At 38.8% G+C, this 24,267-nt stretch overlaps 1 protein-coding gene across 7 annotated transcripts in view; it reads right to left on the reverse strand.

Annotated features, from left to right (window-relative positions):
- SNX13 (sorting nexin 13) overlaps nt 1–23,189 on the reverse strand; it is a 68,057-nt gene extending 44,868 nt beyond the window's left edge. The window contains exons 1-2 of one of the 7 annotated variants that reach the window (XR_013927585.1): nt 22,132–22,431; nt 1,784–1,896 (exon numbers count right to left, since the gene is read on the reverse strand). Coding sequence is in view for 4 of the 7 variants with exons in the window: in XM_080383942.1 (XP_080240068.1) it covers nt 1,784–1,896; nt 22,132–22,395 (377 nt within the window). In the remaining 3 variants the exon portion in view is untranslated. Of the gene's footprint in view, nt 1–1,783; nt 1,897–15,506; nt 18,264–22,131; nt 22,432–22,499 lie in introns of those variants that run through there. The other 6 variants (XR_013927586.1, XM_080383943.1, XM_080383942.1 and 3 more) reach the window with 6 other exon arrangements.
- Nucleotides 23,190–24,267: the final 1,078 nt, after the last annotated feature.

Below are 24,267 nucleotides of genomic sequence, written 5' to 3' on the forward strand. Positions count from 1 at the left end.
GCAACCAGCTAAGATTCAATGTTTTCTTTTGTTTGAACTACAAGATGGGACAGTAGTGGACTCCCAGCTTAGTGGAAGTCAGAACACTTTGATAGAAGCCAGTTTTTGAGCCAGTATAAAAAGTTAGAAAACTGTATGACAAATTCATAAGAACTCCAAATGTCAACATGAAGTTCTACCACAAATATCCGTGTCCAAAATTGTCATTTTGCTCCAGGTAAGGGTATGGTAATATTAAGAACACTACTATAATCACAAGCCAAAATTAGATTTTTATCTTCTAAATTTATATAAATGATGTTATGGTATATAATTGCTAATCGTAAGTGAAAATGTTACCTCATAACATTAATTTCTGTTTGATTCTAAGAGAAACACAACCGGTATTTTGTGTAATTTCAGGGGAATTAATTCAAAAAGAAAAAGCAGGCAAGAATAATTTAGATATAAAACTATCTGGCCTAGTTAGCACTCAGTTCTGTATGCTGAATATTATCACTTAAAGTAGGTGTGCGACTCTGAAAAAGATTAACAGTGGGGCCAGATCACAGCCTTAGCCAAGAAAATGTGTATGTTAAATTAATGAAGTAATAGCACTCTACTGGAAGAGCTGAGACTTGATATCTATCTACATAAGTAAACACATAATAGGGAGACGGATACAAATTTGACAGATACACTACCACAAGACTAATTTATCCTTTAAGAAGATCAGTCTTCAGTAGCTACAAAAAAATAACCAAAGCACCAAAAGAATCACAGCAAAGAGATATCAGAGATGACTTGAGAATGAGTGAGCTCAGGCACTAGAGGCAGTCACACAGCGGCAAACTGCAGCTAACTTCAGACATACTTCGCAAGAGACTCCTTTGACTGTTAGCTTTGAAAAGCCAAGCCACTGAAATTGATCAACAAGGAAGGATAAAATTTTAAGAAATTGTTATATTTCACATCATTTTCCATACTGCAAATACTCAGGAAGTGGTAATACAAAACAGTAAATGGATGAACTCTTGCCCTTTGGATGAACTCTGCCCTGAACAAACAGCAAAATATGCCAATCCCACATTATCAACATATAACGAGACAAAAGCATTTATTTAAAACTTAGTTCTACTTTAACTAAATCCTTGCTCTAGCACACTGACTATTCTCATTTCATTTCTCAGAAATGGAATTCCAAGTTTAATTCAATGTGCTAAAACATCAGTTAACATCAGCTATTTGCTGCCTTCCTCTCTGTCTGTATAAAAGTATGAAATGCCTACAGCTGCTGATCTACTAGTTCAAGATGCAGCAGGATTTAGCGTATTTTCCACACATTCAGGAAAATATTCACTCACTTTCCTCATGACTGAAGTATATGAAGTAGGAAAATGAGATTGTGATAAGGGGACATAATTACTTAGTAAGTACCTGGGATAAGAACTGACACGGTAATAGTAAGTATGAACCGAAGTTAACATTGGTTTTATAGAAGTATGTGTCCTCTAACACCCATTATAAATAGCTACTTTTTGTTAACAAAAAAAAAAAGAAAAAGAAAAGATTTCTATTTTGCCTGGGCAAAGGTAGTATAAGCACTACTCAACAGCAAAAAAAAATTAATAATTATAAAATTGAGGTTTTAAGGAAAAAAAAATTGCTCCTAAAGAGCTGCACAAATGTGGAAACATTAATTACACACGTCATTTCAGATTTTCAGAGCAAGCTATTTGCTAATATACACATTAAAATTTTACTTCCATTGTAAATTATACAAAATACTAAGTAGTATACTTACCCACCCACAAAGCAGAGGATATAAAATGCAAAGTAAAATATAGCAAAGGGTCCAAAAGTTACTAGAAAAAGCACAAGGCCAAGACTTCCCCATCCCCATATGGAAAGACTGGTCTGTAAACAAAAACACAAGGAAAAATAATAATTAGTATGATATTCATATAACTAAGTCTCCAAAGCAATATTTGCAGTTTCTACAAAGCTTGGTACATTTTAACTAAACATTAAATAAGTTTTGCTTGATGAAATAAAAATTACCTTTATTTTTTGAAAGCATACTGCTATCAAGTATACTGTGGGCTAGTAGGCCATTTTAGCCAACGTCAGAGGATTTTTCTTTGAAATACTGCTACTCCTCTCTCATTTCAGAGCAACTATCACCCTTTAAAGTGTCATTTCTTTTACTTTTTTCCTTTTAGTTTTGTCATTTTTCTTTTACTGAAAAATGCAGGCTTTATAACAGAGCAGGAAGAAACGAATACAACCTTGTTTTACACAACTAAAGGTGTCATTTTCTGCAACAAAGCAACACTATCTCTTCCCTAGATCAAAACCGGTTTAAAGACCAAAAAAACATCCCTTTCTCCAGTCAAGTCACAAATGGGCCAACAGGTGGCACCAAATATTTGGTGCAAATTTACTCTAAATAAAAGGGAGCGAAACTTAAGAAACTGATTAATGCAAAACCTTTTACCACAGAAATCAGGAGCATTCAAAGAATTCTTTGAAATATCTAAATACAATTCTGTTCTAAAATCCAGACATTTAATATACAAAGATCACATATTCCCAGATGAACATTTTCTCCATACAGGCTACGTGAGATCTAGCTTAGCAGGCAGGACTGATACTTTGGCAGTGAGGGGGACGGGGGCTGGGAGGTCACAGACATACAGGGGACAAAGGTGGTTTGAAAAGCCCGTGGTGCAGCTGAAGTTGGCTGCAAGAGCATCTGTGAGGCTGGTGGGATTTTGGGGCTGGTGCCTTGCACAGCAAAGCAGGCAGCACTTCACCTGCACTGGCGGATTCACGAGGACTATGAAAGAAGCAGGTTATAGGCAAATAACCTGTAATGATATAGGTTACAGGATAAGTGTATTCATATGCACATACATATACATACACACTTTATCTATATAGATAGACAGAAGTATGTATGTACATATATATACACATATATTGAGGTTAATTAAAAAGCAAGGGAAAGCCTGACTGTAATGAGCTACAATAGTTTTGAACCTTCACAATGCTGCAATGCAGTCAACAAGGATTATATAAATTAAATTCAATCTAGTCTCTAGTTCAATATGGAAAACATGTTTCAGCCAAGTCCCAAGAGTGTGAAACCAATGATGACAAGTATTTATAGACCACCAAAACTGTTCCAGCTCTAAAGTTCTCAAGTTTTCTTTTTTTGTTGTCTAATTTACGCCTTTCCTACTAGTAATCAAATGACACCCTGACGGGAACTCAGACAATTGCTATGTCAACAAGTAACACTAAGAAAGTATTTAAATAAACTCGTCTTGCAGTTTGACATTTAGAAAACAAGCAGGGATTGAACACCGTATTTGCAGAGAGACCTTTTTTAGCTTTTAATATGGAGGGCAGGGGAAGCTTACCTACAGGTCTTATGTCTCTAAAGGGACTATTATTTAGATTTCATCTGTCCATCTTAGGCATCGGATTCAGAAAAATGAGCTTCCTCACAAAAAAAGTTTTTAAAATCCTACAGAAAATGAAAAGTAATGTAAAATAAGGCTCCCACATAAAGCAGCATTGTTTCTTTTGCGAGAGCAAGACAGCAGACTGCCCAAAAGCAAAATCAAAGCTCTAAGGACAAACAGTTTCATAGATGTAAACTGTAATCAGAATAATGTAATTCTTCCTAGCTTATTACAAGTTTAATGGAACACTGAGATGAAACTATTTTCTTCCTAGTTAAAGTTTCTTAGTAAAAGATGGAGAAGCTTTTTTCCTTGGCATTTGAGGTTGGAAAAAATGACAGTTGTCTACATACTTATATGTTTTAATTAGACATGCTGCCAATTAAAAAACTGGATTGCAAGTTATTCAATTCTTTTTAAGCGGAAAAAGTGCTATATTAGGTGATATTAACTGTACAATCCACACAGCTAAAATGCTGAAGGATCAGAGCTACAATAAATAAAAAAAAAATCTTGGCCACAGCCGAGTAGACGATTTTGTTGACTCATAGTAAGTAAATGCAGTAGATAAACTGCTTGGAGGGTGCGGAGGAGAGAAAGCGAAGGAAAAAACCACAAGATTTAAAAAAACTTGACAAGTAAAAAAGACATGAGCTCTTATTAAACATCTACATTTCACTAGACAAAGAAGATTTCTCATATTCATGCCCTCACAAATACATTTTAGAACTTCTGCAGAGCACTACAAGTAACAGGAAGATAGGCACAGAGAAGACAGCATTTAATTGTGGTCTTTTTTTGTCAAAAAAAATCAGTACGCTTAATGGCATTTTTTAAAAAAGTTTAAGTTCTAAATATAGGATAAGCATTCTAAATGACTGAACAAAACAGAATTGAACTAGAGAGCAGGATGCATATTCAGAGTTGGATGAATGCATAATTAACAAAGAAAGTTCTATAATTCCAATAAATAAAACCATGACCTTTTGTCCTATGCTCTGCTTTTACAGTTTAGCATATGGCTACAGAGATTCAAATCTCATTTGGTATTTTAATAGGATTTCTTAAAACTCACACAACTTGGTACACTGCAGTAAGGACAACAGATACTGGCCCAATTCTTGTATACTTTAGATGAGTGGTTTATAGTCTTAGGGATTTAGAGACATTCAAAAGGGATCTAATCATCAGCATAGTTCCCTTCAGGCTGACTGTAAATAAAATTTCCCCTAATTTTACACTTCTTAAAGGGACTTTGGCAATGTATCTCCCAGACAAAAATTAAAACTTTGTTTAAAGTTCCTTTAACACATCAGAATCAACTATCAAAAAAAGAAAGTCCAAACGTTACAGAAATACGACTATGCAGCTGGTAGTATGGAACTAGCTCAGGTAATCAAAATCAAACTCCGCTACTTACAACTTCTTTCCAAAGTTTTAATTATAATGTAAATTTTTTAGAAGATTCCCAGTTTTACTGAAGTTCTGTCTAGCCTAACTAGAGGGTGAATGCTTGTCACTCTTGACAGAAAGAACAAGCCAGTCTTCAGAAGAGATCATATAATGCCAGCACTTTAGCAAAATAAACTGCAATTGAAGGGCTGCCTCCAAGTCCAAACAGCACACTGAAGAGCCTCATGAGGTGAAAGGAGACACACTAAGGTGAACAGTCACATGAGCTTGACTCAGCTGTTACAGATAACAAGACTACCACCTCTCAATGGCACCTGTTTTCTTTTTTAGGGGGGGTCTTACAGATATAGCATCCAACAGGCCCCCACCACTTCTGAAGATTGGCATTTGTGACTGTTTTCAATTTAATGGTCAACAGAACAACTTCAACATTGAAAGAACTGTCATCTAGAAATAAAAACATGCTGCTTTGCTTACAAGTCTTTCACTTTTTATATATCCAATTACATTTTCCCATTAATATTTTTAAAATGACAGTAGGTGACCTGTCCTAACCAGACATTGATAAACAAACTATTCTTTGCCATTTGGGTAGTTTAAATTCTTTCATTTTTTTTAATATGATGTTTTGCTGAATGTATTTAATGCCACCTCTGGGCTCACTTTAAAAAGTCAAGGATTGCATATACAGTACATGTCAAGTTTAATTTTGTTAATTCTACACATCTGCATTTTAACTTGACTTCCATTTGGAGTGTAAATGGAACGTGGTCACGTATAAACCTTTCTATAACTAAGGTGAGTGTCAGTTTTGTCAAGTGATTAAACACATTCTTTGAGGATTCAAATTACTGTCTTTTCATTAGCATGACAAGTAAAATTGCAAAGCTGTATCAACTGGATTGCCAATTTCATCTGTGATGAAACTGTTATGTTACAGTACTAGGAGAAATATTTAACAATTGTGAAATAAACCATTGGTATCTTTGTTGCTACATTCTCATATCTGCCAAAGTTAGAGCAATCAAGAGAAAGACATGACAAGAGGGGTTCTGAATAGAGTTCTGCATACTCTCATTTCCTAGGATCTCTAAAGATCCCTTTTTAACTTCTTCCTTCTTATCCTTTTGCACTTTTCCTTCCTTAGCCCAAAAAGGGCAAGGCAAAACAAAACTCTGAGCTCCATTCCCACTTCAGACTATGTAAAAATAATTGCAGTGAATCTACAGAACAATTCACTGCAGTCCTCACAAGAACACTTTTGGAATATTTTTAAAGGAATTTTATATACTCTATTTTGTTTTCACTGTTCCAAGTTTAATTTATTTTTTTCCCAAAAGTAAGCTTAAAATATTGAAGTATATAACTATACAATGATCTTTTAAACAACAACAAAAAATATTACACAATTAATGTTAAAGTTAAGAAGCTAGGCCAATGAAGTTTCTGCTGGATAAGTGCCATATTCCTGCTGATGTCTCCTTGTTACAGAGGCTAGAAACTCTCCTCTCCTCTGCTAAGCAAGAGTCCACCTGTCCGCTCTCTACCTCACCTCCACCTCCTCCGCTCAACACACACTTTGTATGTCAAATGGCTTAACTGGTTAACAACTGGATTAATTCAAGTACAACCATGTCCAACTATTTAGTTTGGATCTTGCATGAGACAGAAAAGCTTTTAGGATCATTTTCCCCTACCCTCACCCCGTTACACAAAGTGGTCTAACAAAGCCCTCATGGACATTATTTTTTCATCTGTATTCTAAAACCACAATTACTGCACTGTTTCCACTATTCATGAAGCTCATTTTTAGATGTGCAAACCTCTAAATGAAAATATATGCTAACATTTTCTTAAAGCACGTAACATTCAAGTACAGTATGTAACTAAAAAGTTTAAAAGCCACCGTGCATATGCTACTTCAATTTCAATTTTTATCCAGAAAGCAAGAATTTCCATTACTATAAACCTGCCCATCTGCTATAGTCAGAATTTTACTATTAAAATAAAAATATAAAAATTATGTTCCATATTTTGATACAATTTGTTTGTGTAACAAAGTTGGTGAAGAAAAATTAGTCTTCTGATTAATACTGATAGTTGTTCTACTAGAAATGGTAAATACTTTCAACACCAAACTTTCTTTGAGAGTGAGAAAACAGAGTAAAATTCAGCCTGGATTCAAGAGTCAAGATTTTTTTTTTCTTCTTCTTTCACACATCCTGTGCCAGCATTGCTGATCACTACATAAAATTAGGAAGTGGATTTTTTTAATTTGAAACCAACCTTCATTTTACTGACCTTTATTTTCAGCACTAACAGGTATTCTATTATACAGCAGAACTATCAGCAAGGGACAGAAAGCCTCATTTCATGTAACCTTATTTTGAAAGTCAAGTAAGTATTTGTCTTGCTATGAAAAACAAGAGGCCACATTCACAGACATATGAACTCTTTCTGATAAGATGCTTGCATTAAAATCCACTCTGAATTGTATTCTAGTTTAAAAGGATATGGAGTTTTGGTCAAGTTTAAAAGAAGTACCTGAACATCTTGCATTACGATGGGAAACAGGAGATGCAAGCCCACTTTCAGCTACTCTCTTAAATATGTGACACACTCAAACCCATTTTTAATATAATTTCAAAAGAAGATTTCAAAGATCCTTTTCCTTTGTAACAATCCATATTGACTTGTAGCTATAGATAGTTTAGCCATGTGGACAGAAGACATACAAAAAGGATCAAAGCATTTTGCATCACCTTAGTTGACTGAAACAAGGCCAGGCTTACTGCGTGACAGGATCACCTAAAGTGATCTGAAGTCAGAAAATAAAATAATCCCTCAAACTCTAGCTTGAATTCAAGCCAATGAAATAATCTAGACTCTTCTATGTTCAGCCTCTGGATAAACAGATTACATCTATTTCAAGTTTTGCTAGTGTAAAACACTGGCAAAGGGAGAGATGGGGAAGCCCCCAGAATCTTTATCAAATAAAAAAGAAAGTCTGTTCTAAATGGCTAAAAAATAAATAAATAAAAATTAAATCACATGTTCTTAAATCAAGAAACTATTACTGCATATTTCACTTGTGATTACTGCTCAAGAAGTATTTTAAGCTTTTTACTTATTTGCTTAAGATTGGAGCAAGGAATTATTTAGAAGTTCCTTTCACCAAAGTTTTCTTTCTTTCACTGCTAAAGAAAACAAATACCACTAAACAAATTTTTAAAATCATCAACAGTGCTTTTAGAACAATTTCTACCACTTCAGATTCCCAATATTTATCTTAACAGAAATACACTAAATCAGTCTTTCTCCATAAGAGTCAGTTCTAGTAGGCTGTCTCTTTATGTTCCATCTTTAGATGGAGGATAAAGTGGAAAAAGATGGGTTATAAGAGCTCTGATAATGATCATTCTTCTTAAGATAAATCTGTTATTTTTCTATGGAGATACCACACAATTTCACAGCAGCTGCTGTGCACAAAATAGTTTGTGCAATCTTAAATTGATAGAATTAGCTTAAAAAAAGAAAAAGACACACAATACAGTATCTACTTTAAGAAATCTCAGAAATTTCAAACAATAACAGCCCCACAAAAATAGAAAGTGAAATGAACTGAAAGTGCTTAGTTTCTGCAAGTATGGAACTGCCAAGGACCTGAAGGTATAAAATAAATTCCATAAAATAATGAACATTTTGGAAGTGTACACTGCAGCAGCAGTTATTGTGCTTTTTTTCCTAAACAACTCATCAAATGTGAAACAGCAGACAGTACCCTGAAATTTTATATTAAAGAAAAGATTTTTGTTTCCACCACTGCATGACTTGCTTAAAAGCATCTATAAGCAAATAATTATTCTCAAGCAAACTCATTAAAACCAGTAGCTTCTTCTAAAGAAACTGAAATACCATGTTTCAACAACATATCAACAGGATGTGTGTTATATTTTTACTAAGAATTAAAACCTTTTATATGTGTTTATAGATAGTTTGCATATACATAATTATTTTATATATATACATATATATGTACACACACAAAATCCAGTACTTAAATTTACTGTAGAAAGCTTAGTCATTAATTTCTAAATAATGTTTTAGTACCCTGGCTTCCTCAGGTTATAAAATTAGTTACCTGAGTGTTTTTTGTAATTCTTTAATCCACTGGTAATGTTATATCTGCTACCTGCAGCACAATTTTCAGAGTCCTATGAACTACAACATTATCCCACCAACATTAAGATGAAACTGCTCTGGATGCAGTAATTTTACTGAGGTTTTTTTATTCTTTTAGAAGTACATACCACAATCTAAAAGTTCCCAAATAAGCAACACTCCTCATCCAAAAGAAAAAGTTGCTTTAAAAATATTGAGTTAGCAACGCAACCTTAGAATATTTTTAACCGAGACTGGACTAAATATAAAGAGGGACTCTATTGCCTTATTAGGTCAGGTTAAAAACATGAAAGAATACAAGTGGATGAAGCTAATGCACATTAGCTATCATAATACCCATAAGGAGTCCTCCAGTAACACTCAACAAGACTAAAAATTAGTTTCCACATTGCCTCTAGTGATCACGGCTGTTGTCTCCAACTACAGTCAGTCATGTCACATGTCTTTGTGGAATTATTTTGGTAAATGAAATAAAGCCATTAGAAGATCCCTCTCCACTCCTGGGAAGGGGGGGGCAGGGGGGTGGGGTGGGTGGGGGTGTGTCTTTTTTTTATTAAAAAGGAGAAAAGCTATAAACAATAATGTAGGGCTCAGAAAGGAAAACCACATTGAATTTCTCAGCCATTATGTCAAATGGCACCTTGACTACAGGTAGTACTGAAACCAGTATTATGGAATCCAGAAAGCCAAAGCTCAACAGAAAGCCACCATAAATGATTTTTCAAATTATACTGGCAGCAGAAGAGGATCTACAAGAAGGAAGGTCCAGGCCAGGAAGAAAGAAAAATACATGCCAGTCAGCCTTACCTCAATCCCTAGGAGGGCTGTGAACAACCAATATGGATTTACCAAGTACAACACACCTGAACAGTCCAACTGCTTTCTACACTGAGGTGACTGATGTTGAGGACAAGGAGGGGGGCTTAGATATCGTGCACCTTACCTTGCCTTTAGCAAGACCTCTGACACAACATACCATAGCCTCCTTATCACAAAACTGGTGAGGTATGGGGTGGAAAAGTACATGATAAGATAAGCAAAAACTTGACTGGATTGCTGGCTGCAGAGACACATGATCAGCGGTACGAAGTTCAGTGGGCAGCCAGTGACTAGGTAGGAACCTTCAAGGAACAATGTGGGGACCAATGTTGTTAAATGTCTTCACCAACGACCTGGGTAATGGGAAACTACACTCCCAGTAAGCCTGCACAGAATAGCAAACTGGGGCGAATGCTCAGTACACTGAAAAGTTGAGCTACTGTTCACAGTGATGTCAACAGGGCAGAAAAATGGGGTGACAGGTGTTGTGGTTTAACCCCAGCTAGTAACAAAGCCACTTGCAGCTGCAAGCTCACTCCCCCCACCCCAGAGGGCTGGGAGGAGAATCAGAAAGGAATGTAAAATGTGAAGGTCAAGATGAGAACAATATCATAATTGAAATAAAGTTAAAACAGTATTATTATAACAGTTATAATGAAAAGAAGGGACAAGGGGAGAGGAATGAAAGGGAAGGTGAAAAAAAGGAAAAATAAAAAGTGATGCACAATACAATTGCTCACCACCTGCTGACTGATGCTCAGCCAGTCCCCAGCCAACCTCCCAGTTTATAATCAAAGCATGATGACCCATGGTACAGAATACCCCTTTGGCTAGTTTGGATCAGCTGTCCTGACTGTGTGTCTCCCAATTTCTTGTGCCCCTCCAGCCCTCTCGCCAGCAAGGCTAAGAAACTGAAAAATCCTTGACATAGTATAAACATTACCTAGCAACAACCAAAACCATTAGTGTGTTGTCAACATTGTTCTCACACCAAATCCAAAACACAGCACTGCACCAGCTACTAAGAAGAAAATCAACTCCATCCCAGCTGAAACCAGGACAAGAGGAACCTCCTGAAGTTCAACAAAAGCAAGCAGAGGCTTGCATCTGGGGTGGAATAACCCTGGGCCACAATACAGTCTGGGAGCCAACTCTCTGGGGAAGCAACTCTACAGAAAGGGGCCAAGAGGTCCTGGTGGGCAATAAAGTGAACACGAGCCAGCAGTGTGCCCTTGTAGCAAAGGTGGCCAATAGCATTCTACCCTGTATCAGTGTTACCAGCAGGTCCAGCAAAGCTTCTTCTCCATCTGGACATCTAACATCACTCCTGGAGCCCTGTGTCCAGTTTTGGTCTCCCCATTACAATACAAATCCATCTGGAAAGCAACATACAGTATCCAATTCCACCACAAGGTATTTTGCACCACAACAAAACACATCTATATACTGAAGCCACATACTGGCTACATTAGCCATCAAGGGAATGGTGGATTTTAAAAGTTTACTGGTGCTCCCAATCAATATTTTGACACACACCCCTCCTTTCATGTGACTGGGAAGCAACACAACTTTTAAAAGTATTACCCTCCTCCTCCACCCTCTGGTGCTCACCTTTAACTTCAAAAATAAACAAGCAAGAGCAGTAGTCTCCTACACACCTATCCCCAACATAATAAAAGGTATCTACTGCCTGAACATTGGAATCTGAAGAAACAGCTACTAACATTATACTAATTGATTTTAATACTTTAGGGAGGTTGGGTTTTGTTTTAATTCCAAAACCTCTGCCAGTGCCAGCACCACAAATCTAGTTCCAGTTTGGATTGCTGCTTGCAGTGATCACCCCTTCACTATATCAATTTATCTTCTGATAGTTCCCCAAGATTTTTTAAAAGTATGTAGTGCTTTTTAACCAGCATCATAATTAACAAGCTACAAAATGAATGTGAAAACAGAGTAATCTCAAAGATAAGAGGTTCCAAAAGAACCACACACCATAAAGAAGCAGTTTTCAGTAGCCAAAAAAACAAATATAGCACAGGTTGCAAATTCAGTGCATTTTTAAGAAGAAACTTAAATCCAGTAACAGACTACTAGCACCTCCCTCTAAAGACAACTACTCCACTGTTTCCTTCTTAAGTTCAAACTTGCTGCAGTTCTTTAAGTGCCCTAAGTTTTCTCCAGTTACAAAACACAAAAAACTCTGACACAACCACTATTTCACTACAAATTCCCAGTAGTCTCCCACAGTACATCTAAACTACAAGGCCAAATTTCCTATGAAGCATGCTTAATGGATGAAGACAATATAACGGTGGAAACAGATGTTACACAAAATGACGAAAACCTTTACAAAGCTAAAGCAAGCCTCAAGTCTTCCAGTTCCTTGCAACTGTTTTTCTGGACAGAGTACCATCCCATTGCATAAAACAAACCAAAAGAAAAGAGATTAGTTCAGTGTCTCCAAAGTGGACTAAATAGTTCACAGTGTCCAAAGAAGACTGCAAATTCTTCAATGAGCAGCTGATGTCTAACTCTCAGCAGAATGGACAGTGCAGACAGAAAAAGCAGCACCTTGAGGGTATGCCAAAATATGCCCTTACTTAAGAAGGGGAAAAAAAAGGGGGGTTAAATATTTTTGTCTTTTTCCAGTGGGATAAATGTAATGGGAATATTAATACAAACAATCCAGAACTTTCCCCATGTGTTTTAATATCCTTTCCCAATCCCTCCTCCAGTCCTTATTGCTTGTCTGCTCTACTCACTCACTTCCAAGATACGTTTGGTCCACCATCTTTTTTGGGAAGCATGGTTACTCTGTGCATCTCATTCAGAGTCCTCTGCACTTTTGCCTTTTCCTGAATACTGTTACTGTGAAAACCATTCTGCCTGCTGCTTCAGCAATTCCTAAGAAATTTCACAGGTTTTACTCAAGTGATTTGCTACACAATGCTTCTGACAGGCACTGCAGTGCATAGCCCAGAAGCAAACAGACATGCGTAAGTAGAGTGGAGCCTCCTACAATTTCTTCCAAAACTCTGCTCCATAACCTCTGTCCATCTGGCCTCTCTATGGAAGCCAAAAGTCCGCTGAGTACGCTAGATGACTCCTTTAGCCTCAAGTAGTCTTCCTTTCCTTCCTCACAAAAAAATCTGATCCCAGAGTTTCTGTGCCAACTAGTCCCTAGGTATCGCCAAGATGCATGTACTACCTCCTGCCCACTGCGACACCAAGGAGGGAAAGCAAGCATCAAATCTGCAAACAAAAGTTTAAATAGAGGGGTAGTTCTATGAACTCAGTGCAACACTTCATTCCCAAACATCAGGGCATGGAATACTTACAACAAATATCAATGAATTTGGAGGGGGAAATGGGGAAGAAAACCACAGAAATGGTGCGTCAACTCTTGCCACTAGTATTTCAAGATTACAGACTGAAACTAATTATAGACTAAACTAATTAAGTCATTTGAGTATCCAGCTCTCAGAGCAAGTTTACAGAAGATATCTAAAAACCTCAATCATTGCCACTTGCTCAAGACCATCAAGAATAAAAAAGAAACCTAACCAAAGCAGAATTAGCTAACCTTACTCATTAATTTTTCTGGAGGCAGAGATGCATTCAGAAGTCACAGAAGGAATGATGACATTCCCTGTTTTCAAAAAGACAGGAATTATTATGGATATCGATTCACTTAGATCTAAGAAGCAGGACACGCAGGAACGTGCTATACACTTCCCTCACACTGAACCATGCAGCTGTTGATCTAGCAACTTCTCCCGTGTTCCCACTCTCATACCTCTCCAAAAGACTGGTTCACCAAGATGCAACAATTCCTCGTGCGGTTGCTGCTTATCTGCTGATACGAGAAGCAGCATCACACCAGCCTGTCTGGTGTGAGGGAGAAAACCTCTTTAGTAGCAGCCCAAACTATATCCAGTTAAGCTGAATATGAAACAGCACTCAGTGTCTTAAATTCCTTTATGTATTCAGGATATCTAAAGAAAAAGATAGCAAACCCAGTGACAGCAGCAGGAAAGCAAAGATAAATATATAAGGAAGAAAAAATAAAGAGGAAGGAAACACACAAGAGCAACAAGCAGTAAATAAAAGAACCATCATACAGACAGCAAAGCAGAAGCATTCATAGACTAACCCAGGTATACTACCCCGCACAAGAGCAATGCAGTTACTTTGACCATTGGAAAACAGAAGAATGCTTTGCATAACACATCAAAATAGCAAGACTAAGAGAAGTAACAGTTATGGGCAAATCTACAGAAATAAGAGAAAAAATGAGAACTGTGCAAGCATAATTTATATTGTGATTATTAAAACAGAAAAATAATTTCAAATAGAAAACAAAATAGTATCAGTTAAATAAAGCATAATCAAAACAAACAGTAATACCCAACAGCAGACCATCATTAAGTGGAGAATTCAATAAAGGAAAATACTTATTAAAATAATGGAAAAGCTTAGGAGCATTCATAGAAACATTACATTTGCCTTTGGTCTCACTATTACTACTTCAATGTTCTCAAGAATTCTTGAAGAAACTAATAGGGCAACTACCAATGGAAAGAAACAAGACCAATACTATCTAAAGTCTAGACCTTAAAACCAACAGAAATAAATAACTCATTTCACAGTTTTAGTCACACATACAAGTCAAATTAATGCAAGCATAAAGCACAAAAGAGAGAATGACGTACATAGTTGTAAGACCATAAAGCAAGGTGCTGGTACTAAATACTTGTACATACAAAGCAAGAGTAAATTATGTTTAACATAACTACTGTGGAGTCCTTAATTTAGAAAAAAAAGGTGACTGTGAAAACAAAAACTGTGGTAAGAGTGAAAATTTAAATTAAAACCTCATTTTCCTATCCTAGCATTGTAAAGAAATATCTTCTTATCAAAACAGTGAAAGTTATAGTCACACAAACAATTTGTTTTCCCCAAGAATTTTAAAATCATATATAAGCAATAAATGAATCATAATTCCCATTTCATTACATGTACCATCAGATTAAATCAAATTAAAACATTAAATCACAATATTTAAGATTTCCATTGTAAATAATTTTACCTTAGTTAATGAAATTTCAATTTGTTAGCATCATGATCAGAAATAATAATTTGAGTATATAAACTATAAAAAGTTATTTTTCTTCCAAGTATGCTAAAATAGGTTAGCTACATCAATCAAATATAGATTTCATTAAAAATTACAGTATCTATTAGTAACAAATATGCCAAGATATACTGGGGGGGGGGGGGGGGGCGGGCAGGGAAAGAGACACTCAGCATAGCATTTTAGGTGAAAGAAAATAAAAAAAAAATTATACCAAAACACCACACACCAAAATACAGATGCAGTTTCAAGTACAAATAGTTTCTTCAGTGGATAAGGAATATGTATCACTATCACTGATCCTATTATTTTCAAGATAACACAAAAATCATTACATATGCTTCAGAAAAGTAAGACGATACAGTGTTATCAAACACTACAACATTTGGGAAAACTGAAAATAAAGTTTTGAGCCATGATAAAGGATATGGAATATAAAGGTTTAAGTGAAGAAGTGCCAGGCCTCACACAGAAGAAAGGACCTGAGAATGAATCATCACACATACCTCTCCTCAGTCTGCAGCAGCAGTTGTTAGAATGGCAGCATGGCAACAAGCAAGGCTTCATCACATCTCTAAGTCAAACAGTTCCAAGATCACTTTGATGATCAGCAAAACTAAAGCAATCACAGGTTGGATACTTATTTCCTACAGCATGTATGCCACCAGATTTTTAACTCATCTACACAGTCTGGAATGCCAAATGCTGAATACAGGATGACTGGGAACATCAGGCATGTTCTTTCCCGTTGCTTTCAGTACTGATTAAGAGCCATGAGAGAAATTATCGCAAGTCTGAGGCTGTTTCGTAATCAGTTGGCTAGCTGTGGCAAGAATTTCACGATGAACTTATGGACTATTTTCTACTTAGCCTCATCCAACAGCACTGACAGGGAGAGTGGAAATGCAAAGCATCCTACATGATGTGTAGCAATTCAACTTCCTGCTCAAATTTATTCCCTTACATCACAAGAGATATCTTATGCTACACCGCCTCAGAGTACAGTTTCTTAGAATTTCTTAGAATTGTAAAAATATAACTAAGAAGCAAAATACAAGACCATAGAATAGTGACATTTATGAAATAATATTCTGATAGAAACACATTTTTCCTTAAAAAAGAACTGGGATGACCCCTTTCCTCCAAGAGGTATAGGATTAAGGGAAGAAAGGCTGAGGAACAGACATTAAAAATAAAAATAAAATCACACTGTAACAAAAGCACAGCTGCATTTGAGCAGCTAATATTCTTCAAAGTAAGCCCCAAAATTCATAAACATTCTTGGAAAGAAAATGTGTGAAGCTTGTCTTCCTACCCAAAACCCCCAACTACAATGGGATACTGAATTATGCATTTTAGACAACAATGTTACAGAAAACAGGTACCTGTGAACTTTTAATTAGGGCACATTAGCCCTCACCTGAATAAGGACAGTTCTATTTCCACCTGTGACATAATAATAATTAAAAGTTATTGATATTTATTGTTTCTGATTATCAAAAACTTTTCCAACCAAGTCAAGGCACAGAAAGGACATTGTACACACCATTTAATGCAGTAAGGGACATAATGGAAAGCAAACACACAGAGATGAGTTTACCTCCTTCTCCTGCTGGCAACTGGTAGACAGACTAACTGGTGAGGTTCAAATCAAATTGGTCTTGTGCTTACTGTCTGAGAAAATATGCAAAGCATCACAACTGAAGAAGTTTAAGGGCCACTGGTGAAACAACTTCAAAATAAACTACTGAACTAACCACTACGGTCAAACTGTATTCTGTCCTGGGAAATCCCTAAATTTTCAGAGAACGCCACCTGAACAAAACCAGTTATAAATTTGTGGGGCTTTTAAAATGTTTGTAAAATGCAAATATTAAAACACAAGATTAAATCTGACTCACAATGTTTTAACTGCAAAACACAGATCACATCACCTTCTATATAGAAAAGCCAATCAACACCATAACTTCTTCAGAAAACCACCTCTCCTCTCTGAGGATTTTTACACCTAATTCTGCTTCAGAGTAAGAATAAAAATCTTTAACAGGTATTCCCAAACTCTTGACAGGGTAGAAGTTGACCTCTTTTCCTAAATAAATGGCAGCTATAAAAGGAGTCCCCTAGCTGAACATACCTGTCATCTATGGTTACATTAAAAATAAATGCCTGTTTCACATCATACCTAGAATCACAATTACACGGTCATCATTTTAAGGTGTAATGCTATAGAAATTATGTAAACAAGTTTAGAATGCTCTTGTTTAAACACTTCAATGTGTTTACATCATGAAATAATGCCCCGTTTTTTTCAACCCAAAATTCAAATTTTCATAACTTATTGGTGGAGGGGGGGAAGACAGATCAAGCAATTAAGCCCAAGATCATAATGCCTTGTACTTCTTGAAGTTTCTCTCTCACGTAACTACAAGAGCCAATTGCAATTGATTTTACTATTATTTCAGCCTTGGTACTCTCAGACAAGCATGATGGTAAGTGCTAATGGGACTTCAAAATATTAATTCTGTAACTGTTGCCAACGTCTCACATACAACACCAATGTTCTCTTGTTTCTAGTAACAGCAACTCTCCTAATGCTAGTTCAAAGGAAAACATGCTTTGTCATCTTTGTAAGGGTGGGGAGAAAGTGACAAACATATTTAAAACTGAGATAATTCCCTAGACTGCAACCAGACAGAGGAAATCATCACTTGGAGCTCCTTCAGCTATCTAACCAGACAAGCTATTACTATTTTTATTGAACTAAGAAACTATACACTTTTCTTCTTCCACAGTATTTTGGGGAATGGTCCAGACTGATATTTTAAGAGTTGCTGCAGAACACTGCATTCAGTCTCAGCAGTTTTGGCCCAAATGTACACTCTAGAAGTCCTGAAGCATTTAGACACTATCTTTTACTAATAGCCAGCAAAATATTTACAAACAAATACCAGGAATATATGACACCTATTCTTTGTAAAAGGTTAATCTTGCTAATTTTACCATTCCTCACATAAATTTAACTGATGCTCCACAGCCTATGGAGTCATTAAAAGAGCTGTCACAGCAACAATTAAGGACAGAAAGCAGACCAGCAATAGACTTCATTTACAGAATATAGTGAAGGAGAAAGAGAGGCCTTTTCCTACCAAGGGGTTGCAGCTGACGTTCCAGCTAGATCTCATCTGACAGAACACTGTCACCAAGGCAAAGGCCCAGCATAGAAGTTTCACAAAAGGACAAAAAACTAGTTTCTTTCCACACCCTGCCGTGTACACATTTGTAGCTGTCCCTACTAGCAAAACAGCCACACGAAGCACCACAGTAACCCTCCAGAAGCACCACAGTAACCCTCCATTGCCATCTATCAAGGAACAGAAAAAAACAACAATGCTATAGTATATCAAGCAGTAAACTGTGATCTGCATCTTTCAGAGCTGAACTAACATATACGTTACAATGTGCTACTGTTTCAGTAAGGCTGATTCATTATTACTCTAAAGCAAGTTAAAACAAGCTGCGGAGTGAACTTCATTCTTAAAACATCAAGCTAATTTGTTTGGCTTTGCTCAAAAACAGTTCCCAATGGTTAGCAGCTATCAAAATTTAACAAAAAGTTTGTTAAACATCTCATAAATAAAAAGTAGATTGCTTAATGGAAAAGAAATACTACATGTAGTTGGTGAATTATCTTGACGTTGCAGTAACAAGAAATACCAACTTGTCAGAGCTTGTTTTGTACGGCTCATTTTTAGGTGTGAGGAAGAAAAAAAATTCCTACATTGTCAAATTTTTAAAATCTCAACTGTCACTAGCAACTGGAACAACATACTCTTGCTAAGCTGAGAATTAAGTTGTCAAAAATTTAGTTGCTGATATATTCAGAAGGAAGTCCTCACTAAGCATCTCAAAGCAGTTTAATGAGCAACTGGAGGAAAAAAATTGGAGAAAGAAATCTACTCCTTAGTTTTTCTGAAGTGCCTTCTTTAGGGCAACACCGGCTACAAATGCAGACAGCACAGGCCATCAATGTGAAAGACATTCTAAACCTTCTTGTAAACTAAGTCCCATCAAAATCCCGTTTAGTATTTGTTCCCATCAGAATTTAAGACACTACTGACAAGCAAGAGCCAGAGCTGTAAAACACCAGCTGCCTCACAGTAGTCAGGGCAGCACAGTTTCTACCATGCAAGATTTGATAACGGGGAGGACAGCTGTCTGAAAACACAAGAGACAGACGACTGCAAGTTGTGTCCATCATGGCCTCATCAGACAAGAAAGTGCTGACTATGGAAACAGCATGGAAAGACAGTAAGTTGCATGGAAACAGGCCACACTGGGCCTTGAAAAGCAAAGGAGACATCTGATGAACAAAAAAAGGGGAACAAGTGAAAAAACAGAGAAAGGCCAACCAAACCGACTAGGGAAATGATCACTGCAGCAGGACTCTGAACGCATGCAGACAGAATGCTTTCAAAGTGACTGTAGAAATAAGCTCTGATGACCAAGATGATGAAAAATTGTGGAATGGTGTTTGCTAGAGTAGGTAAACAAGTATATGTGCTTGGCATCCAACATGATTCTGATGCAACTAAAATAAGTTAGGCCAAATAAGGTAAGGGCCAAACAAAAAACATCCCCTGTATTTTTTCCGGACAGGAAGTACGAGTACGATCTTGCCCTGAAATTACTGATTACACGGTCCAAATCTTAACTACATCCACACAAAATTGGACTGAATCTGCTGGGGTATGCATATATGGATACAGTCAAAGGATGCAGGAAATTGATCTTGAGAAACTTTAAGTTATGCTTTACTGTATGATAACAATACATGTAGAACCAGATTCTGCCTTTCCTTCATGCTTAAATATATTTAAGAATAATATTGTCTACATTGTTGAATTATAAAACTAACAGTTATAGTGGGGGGAATGTTTCTAAATTTTTGTATCTAAAAAAGAAATGATGGTGATCTTGGTCCTTCTAGACAGTAGCAAACTACACAAGTTTGCAAATATCCAGCAATTTTTTTGATCTCATTTCACTATATGTTCTTAAATAAAATAGTTATTTTGACAGGGCGGAAAAAAACCAACAGACTTACTAGCAGCCCAGTGCTCCACCTTTTTACAGTGTTTACAAAAAATTCAGGCAGCCTACAAACATGTAGTTTTCACTACGGCCCTACTCTAATTTCAGTCTGCCATACATTCTACCTCATTTCACATATACAGGGAAAAAAAAAAAAAAAAAAGGCATTTATAGAATAAGTATCTCAGTAGGCTTGAAGTAATCTGCATCTTCCTGCAAAGTGTGGAGAGGGTTCATGAGTGAAGCTGCATGCAGTCTTCACGAAGTGTTTTAGTTACCAAGTCACCATTGGAACACCTGAAAAAGCACACTGGAAAGGACTCATTCCAGTTCACGTCAGGTGGGTTCTCTGACAGCCAAGAGCTGCCTGGTTGTTTGAAGAACTGCTCACAACCACTCTTCAGGCAGGCTTAGCAAAGCCTGCAACTTTGCTATATCCCCCCTGCCCCAAAATTTAAAGTCATCTCCTTGGCAGAGACCAAATCTGGAATACTTGACCCTGAAGGATCTTGCCCACAAATATTTTATATACAGGAACTAGATGTAAAGGACAGCAGAATCCAGTCCTCCAGACACCAAGGCTAAGTATCTTAACTGGTCATCACACACCTAAGCACTACATTTTACTCAAAAAGCCAAGGAAGCAAGTGTCATCCACACTGTCACACCACTGCTATTAGAAAAAAAAAATAAAAAATCCCAAGACAATAAAATGTCTTAGCACACACACCCATCATCAAACAGAACAAACAGTCCAGTATGAGGCACCGACCCAGAACGTTCTATGCCTCCCTGAAAATAATCTAAATTACTATGGTTAATGCTTATGCATCACACTTGCCAACGCTACCTAATGCAGATTATTAACCCTGACCACTCACCAAATACCTTTCACACAAATATAGGTCATGTACTCTTACAGGTTTAACTCACTCAGCAAATTTTATCCTCCTGCGGAAATCTGAGAGCTCATGGCTGTACAGAACCGCTTTCCTAATGCCCTGAAACTTTGAATGATGCAAACTGAAAGCTTTGGGACACTTTTTTATCTATCATTCAGGAAAGCAAAGATAATTTTTTCAGGTGTCAGAAAGCAAGCCTTCACCCTTCAAGATTTAAGACAGTTCAGTTTTGGACAAATAACCTTCACTGCAGGATAAAATGACAAATTATAAAACTGAGGTAATGCAATCATCATATTGGAGGAGTATGTGTAAACCAGACACCTTGCTGATATATTAAAAAGGGAAAATCAATCACTATTTGTAGAGAAAACTCAGTACATGGTTAAGTCTCATTTCCAGCAACCAGAAACCACCACCAGACTCCCCCTCCGAGGGCACCTTTGGGCACAGTAGCCATTTCTAGCCCACGCTGATCCTGTAATACCTGCTTGCCTCACGGCTTAGCTGCCCTGCAGTCTTGGGACAGAACCCCCCTACCCCGCAACAGCAAAACTGTTCGGTTTGAGCCGTTTAAGAAGAAAGCAAACACGAAGCCTTTAGGAAGCTACCGCAGAGGAGGCCTGAGGGGCTGAAGTCGGAGCCAGCGCTCGGGGCCCGGCCGGGGACATCTCTCCGGCGAGGCCTAGGGCCGAAGCAGGCCCCCACCGCACCGGGCTGCCGCACCGCTCCAGAAACCGGGCCCGCCGCGGAGGCGCGACCCGGAGACCCCTCGCTGGGCGGGAAAGCCCAGTCGCCGGCGGATCGCGGCGGAGGGCGGGCCCACCCCGGCCGGCTGCCGCACGGAGCGAGCACCGCGGGCCGGAGCGTCTCCCTCCCGTCCCGCCCCGCCAGCCCCTGAGGGGGGAACGCCGCCCGGCCGGGGAGGAGGGAGGGGTGGTAAGAGAGGCCCGGCGCTGCCCTAGGCGAGCTGGCGGGCGCCTCTGCGGCCAAGGGGGAGGCTCCCTGCTGCTAGGCAGGTTGGAGGCCCCGGCGGAGGGCACAGCCTCCCCTCCACGGCGGGCCGCGGCGCGCAGCTGCCCGCTGGAGCGGACGGAGCGCTGCTCCCACACCCCGCCGGCCGCGGCAGGGCTCTTACCTCTGCTAACATTATTACCCCACTGCGCTGCGGCGCCTCGGCGGCTCTAGCCCCGCAGCATGGTGAAGCCTCGCGGCCGCGCGGAAAGCTCCCCCGCACCCTGCGGGGAGGCGAGGCGAGCGCCGCCAGCCCCCGGCCGCCTCCCTCAACGGCCGCCCGCCGCCCCCAGCCCCGCAGCCGCCCTCGCAGCTCGGTCCGGAGAGACCGCCATCTTGGGAAGGCTACGTGCGCCGCCGCCGCTCCCCGCCCGGCGCGCCCGCCCATTGGGGCTGCGGGACGCGGGGACGCCCCTGCCGGGGCCGGCTCGCTGCCCTCCCCGCCCCGCCAGGGCCAGGCCCGCCGCTCGCCTAGCCGGCGCTGCTGCCTACCTCGGCCCAGGGGACCATAAGCAGCGCAGGCGGTCCCCGGCAAGGGTCTGGCCACAGGGCTGCGAAGGTGCCGGGGCCCCGCGCTCTGGTAAATCCGGGGGCTGGGTGTGGCTTGGGGGGTCGGAGCCGAAGCCCAAGCCCGTCCGCGGTGCAGCGGCCTTGAAACACTGCGCAGTCCAAAGGGAGAAGTTGAGGGCAGCAGAGTTTGAAACGTTGTTGTCCAAGCTGCTGTACCGTGCTTTTTTGGTTTTTTCGCCCTGCCTCCCTTGAGATGCTGATGTGCCTTGTCTCTGAGCTCTTCGGTGCCAGGCAGCTGTTCTGATGACGCCAATTGAAATACTCTCTTAAATTTCTAACCAAGCAGCATGCCTCTCATCCAGCAGTAACATATGCAGCACTGCATGTCTTTCCCAGCTCTAGATGTTAAGAAAGAGACATGTATGTAAGTCTTGTTACCTACTACAGTGTTGTAAGTTGTGGTACCAAAACCCATCTCCTCAGGACCAAGCTGTGCCTGCACCAGGCCGGCGAGTCCCGCTCATGGGGCAACGTACTCCCATGGCTCAGTACTTGAAATTCTGGTCTGAAACTTGGTTTTCCTTTAAACACAGTTCTGTGGGGTTTTGCATGCTTGCTTTTCAACTAGACTTTAAAGTTAACCTTAGTTGCATTAGAGTATAAACAAGATGGGAGGGTTTTTTTCTGCATGGCCAGTAACAATGCATAGCAAAGTAATGGTTCGCAGGGAAGGTGGAGAAAAAGCAACACTACTTTTACACTGTGAAGAAAACCAACTGTCAATAGCAGTGTAGTAGAGTAAAGCAAAGGAAGGTCGGTGGGTTTTGTAGGAGTTCTGTGATTTTTCCCAGGGATTGTTAAATACTTAGCACTTCAAGGTTTCCCACTTCTTAGTTTCATCTGTATCCCTTGAGTTTCGGTTTTACTCATACAGCTGTTTTTCCCCTGTTGGAGACCCAGCTGTTAGTCATGTGAATGAAAAAGAGCAGACCCTTGATATTCATAATTGTTCATTTGCTTTTTCTAAGTAATCCAAAATACTAACTTTTAAAAGTATCTAGTATGCTTTGTACTTCTGAGTCTGTATTTTTAAATGTTTCATGTTAGCATTACTCTTTCCTGCAAGCTGATCCCTCAGAGAAAATCCAAATCTCACAGCACACACAACTCTATTTTAAACAAGAGGTTTAACAATAACAACCATGCAGTGGTCCTGCACATGGTATTTCATCATCTTGATAAATTAAAAATTGTTCAAAAATGTTGAGCAATGGGAATTGTGAAATACTAATTCCATTGTATTACTTTGGTCTCCTAACATTTATTTATGGCATTCTGTAGATGGTTGTTTGGAAGAGTCATAGATACACACAGCTGTGATTCTCTGTGGCTTTCATCACACTTCAATTCAGTCAAATAATGCCCTCTGCTCCGGTCTGTGGTAGAGAAATAGACCTATAATACAGCAGTGATCAGTAAATCATCAGTTGCGTAATTATGCAAAAACATCAACATATACTTAGCTAGGTAGAAAATAAAATCAAAATACTTAAAACACCGGCTGTTTGCCGGGTCACTTAGTCATAAATACGTTCTTTAGGCAAGGCACAGTATGGTGAACTGATAAGATAAATCACCCAGCTTAAAAATGTAAGGGGTAAACAGATGGTAAAAGTGTCATGATAAGTATGAATGAATATAAATTATAGTAGTTGAACCAAGATGATGGTCTGGCAAAAGAAAATGTCTC

This window comes from Falco punctatus, assembly GCF_963210335.1.
Source record: "Falco punctatus genome assembly, chromosome: 4".
Taxonomy (NCBI): Eukaryota; Metazoa; Chordata; class Aves; order Falconiformes; family Falconidae; genus Falco; species Falco punctatus.